Source organism: Drosophila ficusphila, unplaced genomic scaffold, assembly GCF_018152265.1.
Source record: "Drosophila ficusphila isolate 14025-0441.05 unplaced genomic scaffold, ASM1815226v1 contig_414, whole genome shotgun sequence".
Taxonomy (NCBI): Eukaryota; Metazoa; Arthropoda; class Insecta; order Diptera; family Drosophilidae; genus Drosophila; species Drosophila ficusphila.
The window spans coordinates 17719649-17729931 of NW_025064328.1; the positions used below are offsets into that span (position 1 = coordinate 17719649).

The following is a 10283-nucleotide window of genomic DNA, read 5'->3' on the forward strand; positions in this document are numbered from 1 at the left end:
TGCTTGTCAGTTTGATGAGGTAATAACTCAGTTTATATGCGATTTTTGGTATGTCGAACGGAATAAAAAGTACCCTAACTCCTATTCCGGGCTCTAAGCTACCTTCCTACCAATTTTCAGCCAAATCTGTTCAGCCGTTCTTAAGTTATAAGTGGTGGAACTAACACAACTTGCTTTTATATATATAGATATATATATGTAAATGTTAAACGTGCCCTTGTAAATTGGTGGTGTTAACATGTCTGCTAGACTTGATTGCCTTGATGCCGCAACATCTTGTGCCGGTTATCTTATCTGAAAGTCGCCTTAAAATTGTATTTATGACAGTTGGCAAGTGAGCTCTTTCTACTGGCTAATAATTCTAAGGAAATCCTAAAAAATAATAGTTATTCTGCTTGAGTTGATGGTCTGCTTTTTGAATTTACCGCGCACCTATCACCTTTTAATCGATATCGACAAGCTCTCAACGTTAATATCCGAGTTCCAGTCAATGGTTTAAGAATATGTTACTGGGGATTTTTTAGGTTGTTCGTTAAAAACGTTAATCAAATTTAGCTTACGTTAAAACCCGAGGTTCCAACCAACAACGGAAGGTGCATAAGCAGGTTTTGAGATTATTTAGGTATATTTCCGGCTGGTCATATTTAGGGCAAATCCGTTTTCAAAAAAACTATTTTTGCAGCCCTGAGAGTTTTGATTTTGTGGTTTTGTTTTTGTTGGTAGTTTTTAAAAAAATTTTCTGCTCTCCGCGTCAAGTCGTGTGCGCTGCGTGTTCGAAGCGGCCAAATGAAGCTCGGCTTGCGCAAAAAGCCAAAGCTAACTCGAGAAACTGTGCAGACGCCGTGAAGAAAATTAAAAGAACCGAAGCCACGGGCAATATCGAAATTACCAAACAGGCGCACGTGTGTGAGTATAGTGCCTGTAAAAAGTGCCAGAGTGTGTGTGCTGCTGCACTTTACTGCGGAGTGTGGGCGAGAGCGAGCGGGACGGAAAGTGCAGCAGAGTGTGGTGTGGCAAGCGGGGACCATTTCGCGCCCCAACCCTTCCAGGAAGTCACCTTTCCATTTTGGAATATTCTTCGAAAAACTGTTTTCCTACGGTGAGAAACAAAGCGACGCACGCACACACTGTTAGGCTTGTGAGATAGAGAGATGGGGAGGGAAGAGAGGCAGAGAGAGAGAGCACGACACGTATCTGAAAATCTCAATCTCGCTTTTTTCTACCCACAAGTACACACCGAAATTTGGGGTTTCGAGCGTGCTGCGCATACGCGCTGCTTTTATTCCATTTTCTTTTCGGGTCACTTGCTGGAAACAGCTGTGATCGGCCCCCTTCCCCAACGCTTCGCCCTTCCGTTGGAATGACCAATCTGCCCATTAAGGTATTCCCCAGCAAACCGCAAAAGTCCAATCAGCGTTAATTTTTGTTGTTTCTTAAACAGTTATTCATTTAAAACTCTGGATAACCCGTGAGCCAGTATGTGTGTGTGTTTGTGTTGGCAATGTTTTGCAAATACACACAATTTCAACAGCGCGCAAAAAAAAAAAAAAAAGAAAAAACAAAAGCAGGGCGGGCTCTTTACCGTTCTCTTTCTCTTTCTTTCCCTGCCAGAGAATGCAAAAATAAACAAATAACAAATTCCCGCTATCTGAACTGCGAATGTGTTCAGAATTTATATATCCATATGTGTCTGTACATCGTTTGTTTTGCAATTGACCCAGTGCTTCCCTTAAATATTGAACTCAATTGGAGGCGCAGTTGCAGTTGTTGGGCCTTCATTGGCTGCATTAGTCATCATATAAGACTAGAAGGGGGAATAAATATCTCTTCCCCTTACCCACCACCTATTTATTGCAGTTATCTACGGAAAGCTGTCAGAAAAACGTGCCGATCTTTGCGTTTGATGTTTTACAAGAGTAGCTGGTAGAGTTATCTATCGAGTACAGTAAATATTTGCTTAGAGAAACTGGGCGTTAAGAAAAACTTGGATTTAGAGAATTCACTGTTTAGTTCAAGTTTCACTTTAAATCCAAGTCAATGAAGTAATAATACTTGCAAATCCCTGAGCCGCTGTTGATTTATGTAGTTAATTACTTTACAACGCCTAAAGCTAGGTTGCCATGATGACGAGAAAGCCCGCTGAACAATCAAATCAATAGTTGCTTATAATTATTCAAGCTTATTAATGTAAAATACTTTTTGTTAAACAGCTCACGACTCTTCCTAACTTGCACTCTGCCCGTTTCTCTTCACCGGAACCCACTGTGTCAGGGATGGGCCACCTGTCTGCATAAAAGATTGAGCCGCTGAAAGCCTCACATCTCGCGATCCACAGACGTTGCATCCCTAGTCGCTCTCACACACACCGTCGTCTCACGCATAATGGAGCCAGCTCCCCAGCTTGCGTGTGTGTATGTGCGTGGCAGCATTAACTAGTTTTGATTGTTTGGTGAATGTCAATTTCATTGTAATTGCACACTCTAGTCACTCGATAGAAAAGGAAAACAAGTTGGCCAGCAATGTTTGGTGATTAGTGCACCTGGGTGTTGCCATTTTCAACAGCTTTTAGCATTTGGCGAAGGTCAGATGGCCAGAGTTGTCTTTCCGATTGAATTGTGAGTTGCACTTGATGCGGCACCTCTAATTGTTTTGTTTACTTTTGTGCGGTGCGAAAATGCGAGAAATGCCAGAAAACGAGAGCGCCAGCGAAATTTAACGGTACGTGGTTGCTTTGTAAAGTAGTTGTTTGTGTGTGTGAATTCGCGATCAATGGCGCTGCTTCGCTAAATAATTTGACCTCTGGGCCACCAATTAATATGTGGATGCTGCCCATTCTATTACTACCACAGTATATATTACCATAAAGCAATCTTAAGAAGTGCAAGACAGGTTGTGCGTGCGCGTGTGTGAGTCTCGGAGATTTTATGGCGGCGTCGAAGGTCACGGCTAAGCGTATGCAAAATAAAATAAAACCAGACCCAAAGATTCAGACTCTGATTCGGTGAGATCGCAGTCAAAAAACACTATAAAGGTTGGACTGGTCGAAGTTTGTAATACCCTAGCAAATACAAAAAGATTCAAATATGGTTTAGATTCATAACTCTCGATTTAAAAGCAATTCGAATTAATAACAACGAAAGCATGTAGTCTTATCCAAAGTTCAAAAAATTTGAGACGTTAAAATTAACTCCCTAAAAATTAAAATATCTACATATGCATACCCGGTATATAAATAAACAGAAACGGCGGCAATAAAACAATTTTGACTTGATCGAGGTAACGTGCCAACGATCTCCCTCAAAAAAGCCTAGACTCCAGCACTCCCTTTCGATTTGATTGTTTATATCGTGCTTTAAAAAGTTATTAACGGAAGTACATTCACCTGATCAGTTGAATGAACATGCGCTCTGCTCTTTTCTTCTTTTTTTTCGCTTTGCCTGCCTTTATTTATTATTAAAAAATTTTTCATATTTTTTCTCGGCCATTTGACAGCAGCTGCTGTTGATTTTGTTATTTTTTTTTATTGGCGGACGCGATCCACTCACGTGCAAACATCCGTAAAAACGCGAGAGCACGCGCTTGTTTGCATTTGATTGCATTTCTGCTATAATGCTATGTGATCTCCCCACTGACCTGTCTCAATCGAAACTACTGATTTGATTGCAGGCAAGAGAAACACTTGTCTAGGGCTTGCCAATGAATGAAGTGCTATTATCTCTCTCACAAACTTGGATTTCCCGAAAAAAAAAGATTTGCCTTTACGTAATCGGTTTCTTAAATTAGAGCAACTCTTATCACGGGTACGGGATTGAACTTTATTCAGCTTCAAGCTGTACGAGAAGGTTAAAGGGCTCGTAAAAATAATTTGATTTCGCCTAATTGGTATTCCATTTGAGCTTAAAGTCTGAGAGTCATCTCAAGCTCGTGTTTAGCACATTTTTATTGGCATTCTTTTTCGCTAATTATTGTTTTCGGTTGCGGTTATTAAGTTGTATGCTGCCAACGAAATAACTCGTTTAATTTAGTACGAGCTAGTTAGTTTTAAAGCCAAAACGAATGATGCCACTCTTGTTTAAATAGTTAAATATGAAGTTCAACTTAGAAATTCATCGCAATCAATTAATTTGCACAAATAAAATCTTACTCACTTCCAAATTAGTCACCACAATTAAGTTGTATGCTGCCAACGAAATAACTCGTTTAATTTAGTACGAGCTAGTTAGTTTTAAAGCCAAAACGAATGATGCCACTCTTGTTTAAATAGTTAAATATGAAGTTCAATTTAGAAATTCATCGCAATCAATTAATTTGCACAAATAAAATCTTACTCACTTCCAAATTAGTCACCACAATTAAATTTCAGAGTGATTCAACTTTTATTGGGTGCGTTTTTATCGTGATTTTGGGTTAATCTACTTTCTTTTTAAATGTTCTACATTTCTTGATCAATACTTTAAAGATTGTAAGATCGGGTCCAAGTAAATCGGCAAGTAAATTCAGTCTTTCGATTAAATGGCAAGTAAGATTAAAGCGCTATGACTTAATAGAATGTTAATTTGGTTACTGCATACGTTCTTTTCCCAATTTACTAAAGGCTTTCGAAAAGCATTTGTGGCGTTACAGTCATGATTAGTTCTATGGGGTAATTAAGCTAATTTCTTGTTTTTGTGTTTTTGCCGCTTTCACTGAAATATTCTTTTTAAGTCCCAAGTATTTATGGCTTAAGTTAATCACCATAGGTTGGCAGTTAGTTTCCTTTTAAATCCGGCTTACTATAAAATTAGCTAAACAAAGTGAAAATGATTTAATGGTCGCTTGCTTGAATTTCTTTAATTTTCTCTTTCTGACTAATAAGTTCTTTAAAATACATGAAAACCTTTTTTGTGCGACTCTAAGTGTTTAATTTTATCTAACTCTATTGGTTACCCTGTGCAGGAAGGATTAAAGAGGTTTACAACACTGCCGGCAGGACTAATCAGCTGTGGCAGCCGGCAATGCACCAAGATGAGCAGTAAGGAGCAGCAAGCAGCAGGCCGGGATTTCAAGCGCAATTCGAACGCCTACGCCAGTCTGCCGCCCTCGGGATCCGGAACAGCGTCCTCCGGAGCGAGATTGGGAACAACAGGAACGGGAACGGGAACAGGTGGAAAGGCTCGCAGCAGGCAGCAAAATTTGGATCAGGAGCAGTTTGGACTCTCAAACAGCCTCTCCAGCGAATCGATTCGTAAAGCCTGCGCCTACTACGACGACGAGTTGAGCGACGAGGACCTCATCGAGATCCAACAGACGCCCCAGTCCTTTCACCAACCGGCCAAACATCCCCTCCAACTGCAACCCATAAGCTTTCATTTGGGCGATGGCCCGGGCGAAGAAAGAAGTGCCTTTTGCGGCAGCCAGGAGATGCAACAGGTGCCGCTGAGCACGCCCATCAAACAAGCGACTGAAACCGATGAAGCCTTATGTGTGCTCAGCGAACTGGATGCCATTCTGGATGTCCACGATGTTTCGCAGCTGAATGGTACCTGCTCAAGCTCGTCCATGAATTCCGGCAGTGATGATGACAAGGTGGAGGATTATCTAATGGACCTGGACAACTATTTGGAGGAGATGGACAATGCCTTGAGTCGCGAAGAGTCGCTTATCATCATGGGCGACCAGAACAGTTTGAAAAGGGAACCAAGGACCAGAACTTTGCCTCTTAGCCGGAAAAAGAAGTCAAACAAAAAGTCAATCGAGGAGCAGGAGGCTGCTCAAGGAGAATTTCAGAGAGAGCATCACATTAGGAAGACCTTTAGCTGCTCACTGAGGCCCACAAGCCAAACAGGTTGGTATTGTTTTAAAATAAACAGTCAAACCAAGAGCAGGTTGTTAAATCTCTCTTTGGTTTGCTAACAACTAACTTAAAATATTGGCCTAACTTCTCTACTTTTTTTAGCTTCTACTGCTTCTTTAGAGCCCACTACGGAGCCCGCGATGGACGTCTGGAGACGTCAATCCATGCGTCGAGCAATGGAGCAGGAGGACACCAAAGTCACCGCAGAGGAAACGGAGGAAGACGACCTACCCACCTTGTTGGTAGAGCTTCCCCCAAGACGCGAGGCGGAGATGCGTCGCTGCTTTTCCCAAGGCGACTGCCAGGAATCAGCAGCCAACACAGGTGGTTCACAGATGCTGACAGAGGCCCACATTTTCGACAACCTGCTGCAGACGACGACGAGGGCTTCTAGCGAGGAACCGCGACCTAGGCAATACGGCCGCCGTTCGGAGGGACCACCCACGCCGTTTCGCTCAATGATTCTAGCCCAGAGTCGGCCACAGAGTGCTCCCACGCGTGTGCAGACGCGAGAGCAACAGCTACAGGAGACACCCACGCATCCCATCATGTCCACCTGCTCGGAACTAAGTTCGGCGCGCTCCTCGCGGATGCCCAGCCCGGTTTCCCTGCCCTCGGACAGCACCAGCAGTGGCAGCAGCTCGGCCGAACAGGATCAGGAGCAGGATCCGGTGCAGACCACGACAATGTGCAGTGCCAGCAGCACCACGCCCTTGGAACCGATGCACCAACTGCAATTGCTGCTGCGCGAAAAATGTGGCTTCAACAGCCAGTGGCCGCATGCCGGAAGTCGCACCCTGGCGCTGATTGGCTGCACCTTGGGCGTCTTCAATATGTGCCGATTTGCCGTGCTAACCATCAACTTTGGTGGCAACTTTTTGCTGCAGTTTCTTCTGCTCTCGGTGCTCTTTGGCATCCCGATGCTTTGGCTGCAAATGTGCCTGGGCGCCAAAATACGCGCTGGTCCAGTGTCCATGTGGAAGATCAGCCCGATTTGCGCTGGAGTGGGCATTGCCCTAGTGATGCAGCAATGCTTTTTGGCCTTGTATTCCACGGTGTCGTTGGCCTGGATTCTGGTCTACCTAAGGGATGTGTTTCCCACAGCATCGAGCACCGGCTATCGTTGGCAGGAATTGGCCTTTCCCTATCGCTATGACGCATCGAATGCGACCGGGAATCTTACGCAGACGGTGGCCGAGTACTTCAACGTGGTGGTGCTGCAGCGACTGCATCTGGCCAAGCATCCGGATGCGAGTGGCATCCGTTTTCACGTCAACGATCGGGTAAGTTCCTCCTTCCCCTCTGTCCCGTTTCACGTCTAACTGACTCACTGCCACTTCCTTCAGCAGCTGGCCTTCTACCTGGCGCTCATCTGGGCGGCCGTGTTCCTCATCCTCTGCAAGGGCTTGAAATCCTTGGGCAAACTGGCGTACATCATCTATACGCTGCCGTTAATTTCCCTCGCAGTGGTGACTGCGAAGTTTATCTATGTCGTGGATTCCAGCAGGATACAGGTTGGTATATGGCGATAAGTAGAACAAATGAAAATTGGTTCGAAACTAACCTCTATACTTACCTTCTTCTATACAGAACATCTTTGCTGCCAGCGATTTCGACGACTTTCTAATAAATTCCAATAGCTGGACGGCTGCTACTCAAGAGACCTTTCTCACTTGGGGTCTCCTTGGAGCCTCGGTAATCGCCATTACCAGCAGAAGCCATGCCAATGCCAACAAGGCGGCACTAAGGAGAGATGCGATTTTTCTGGTTCTTTTCACCCTGATTGGCTTGGGTTTAATGGCTTTGTTAGCTCTTTGTTGTGCCCAGATTTTGTGGCAACATGGCTACGTCTATGTGCCAGGATCCTTTGGTAAGCAAAAGACACTTCTCTATATCTTTTAAGCAAATAGTATAAACTTTTCTATTACAGAAAACCCGGATTGCTATACGTCCATTTACTCGCTACAATCGCACACTGATCCTTACCTGCTTTCCTATCCGCGCTCGCTGATTCCACACTACTCCTCGTTTATTGGGGAGACTTACCGAAGGAATCGAACCATGATCCATATGGAGAGTGGCTTCCAGGCACTGCGCTTCATCTCGGAGATTTTTCCAGCTGTGCTTTCACTGGCCAGCGATAGCATCTCTTGGGTTTGGGCCGCTGTGGCCTTTGGAACCTTTGCGGGATTCGGACTAGCGCAGCTGTGCGTGATGTGGAAACCCATCTCGAGTGCCTTGGGTAACTCTACGAGTTCGGTATTGCTGAGCTGTGTTACTGGACTTTTACTGAGTATTCCCTTTGCCACCGAAATGGGCATTCGGATATTGTACTACGTCGATTTCCTACTGGGCGGTTCGTGGTTTATTCCAATCATCTGGACGGCTCAGATCTTTGGCGTGTTTCTGATTCGCGGACGTCCCTATAATGGGGATGATTTAGTGAATGATCTGCGACTTTGTGGTTCCATGTCTGCCTTCCTTGCTTTGTCGTGGAACGTCTTGCTGCCCATTGGCCTGATCACCTTGTCGGTGGTTGACTATAAAGCTTCTCTGTCCAATCAATTTTACTATTGGCGGGGGAAGTCATACTTTACATACTGGTCCAGGAAGATGGGCAGTCTCATTCAGATTGGAGTACTTTTGGTTATTCCTGTTACTGCTATTATTCAGATCTACCGATATTTGGCCCACGGTCCTCCGGATATCTTGGAGGTAAGTTGTTGTTGGCTGACAAAATACTATTAACAACATGGCTCATTGCATTTTTAGCGCATACAGCTGCTGTATCGACCGCCGGAGGAGGGAGAGGAGCACCGGCGTCCATCTGCGCGTCAAAGTGCGGCCCAAGGGCGACGCAATGCGTTGGGTCAAACTACGGAGGGCACACAGCACGATGCCCAGAACGATGCTCCGCCCAAGTACACGCCACCTCCGTCCTACACAACGGCCACTGGAGCCCGCCTTGCCAAACTTTTGCGCCAGAGCATCCGTCGCAGCGTCCGCAGGTGAGAATTCTAACTCTCAAATGGAATCAAACCTTTTATCAACCATTTATTCACCCACAGGGTTCTGGGAGACTCCAGTCGCACCCGACCCGTGCTCTCCCTCGATGCGGAATCCGCCTCGCCAGCGGCACCCCCTGACTATCTGACCATTCTAACAAACCCAGCTGGTAGCAGCTCCAATGCCGATCCTTCGCCGGCGTCCAGCAGCAGTCCCGAGTCCATTGAGATTGGCCAGCGACCCGCTGGCTACGCGCAACGCTCGCAATCGCTAGGCAGGAAGCTCCACCGCTCGGGGGCTTCCACTCTGGAACGACGCCCCTATACGGCGGAGGATGTGGTTACCATACTGCGCTCCTCGGTGCGACACCGCCAGTCGCCGGCAGCCGGAAGCGGGGGCACTGCCAGCACCCTGCCGCGCCCCCCAACCGCCCCCATGTCCACACACTTGGAGGACGCCTCGTTCCGCTCCATCGAGAATCTCGTGCTGAACGCCGAGCCACCGGACAGGACGCCCGGCGTGGAGCTAGAGCTCGAACTGGAGGCTGGACAGACAGAGGAGTGCGCGCAAAATAATAATACATCTGTGATTTAACTGACTAATATCGTACCGTACATAGCGTAACTCTTATGCGATCCACATATCCGCTTGCTTTCTTAGACTTGATTAGCGCTAGTTATCTAAATACGAATATTAATTTGTAGTTATGCGAATAATAACGAAAACATCTAGTTGGTAATCCCCAGGTGAGTGTTTCTTTTGATCCCGGTATAACCGGTATTCGGCGTCGATCGACCCACCCTTGGTTTCTTTCATAATTCAAGCTTACGGATCGCGCCTGTCGACGCAGTTGCCCTCGAAATTATCCCAACAATTGGAGGTCTACGTGCCCTGCAGTCGAGTTCTGCGTATTTAAAGAAAAACGTAGTAAGCCCTAAGCCGATTAATAAACGTGACCGGTCAAAAAAAGGAAGTTTAACAAAGGCGCCTAACGAGATGGTACAGGATGTTGGCCACAGACTCTCCTTGTTTCGATTAAATCGTGATGCAGTTTCCATATGTTTTATTGTGACTTGCATATTGCAATGGTTTTGACTGCAAAAAAGTTAATCCGCGGAATTTTCGAATTGGCACGTTTTAGCGGGCTGTGAGCTGAGTTGCCAGATCTCTTAAAGTTGACTTGCTTGCAAAGACTATAAAATATATTCAAGAAAAATAAAACAACTGTAATGTATAGAGCTAATAAATTATTGAATTTTAAATTATTGAATGAAAGTTGGAAATAGTTTAAAAGAGTGTTGTTGAGGCGAAGGTCTGGCAGCTCTTTTATTTAAAGTGGTTCAGGACCCGGTTGGATTTTTAGCCAAGTTTCCACCCTTATTCGATTAAATCGACTACAAAACGCATAATCGGGCTATCGGTGCTCGCCCACCTCTAGCCAAAA

The 10283-nt window shown here is 45.4% G+C and overlaps 1 protein-coding gene across 4 annotated transcripts; it reads left to right on the forward strand.

The window, feature by feature from the left end:
- Nucleotides 1–667: 667 nt before the first annotated feature.
- Nucleotides 668–9578, forward strand: LOC108093925 (sodium-dependent transporter bedraggled). Of its 4 annotated transcripts, none has more exons than XM_017194295.2 (8): nt 668–1099; nt 4936–5824; nt 5936–7116; nt 7180–7347; nt 7424–7703; nt 7764–8548; nt 8606–8841; nt 8902–9578. In XM_017194295.2, the coding sequence occupies exons 2-8, from the start codon at nt 5005–5007 to the stop codon at nt 9431–9433; spliced, it is 4002 nt and encodes a 1333-aa protein (XP_017049784.1). In that variant the 5' UTR covers nt 668–1099; nt 4936–5004; the 3' UTR covers nt 9434–9578. The 4 variants fall into 4 exon arrangements, with proteins under 4 accessions (XP_017049784.1, XP_017049783.1, XP_017049785.1 ...); XM_017194294.2 differs by having other exon boundaries at nt 668–906; XM_017194296.2 differs by having other exon boundaries at nt 668–906; nt 7183–7347.
- The last annotated feature ends 705 nt before the right edge of the window (nt 9579–10283 follow it).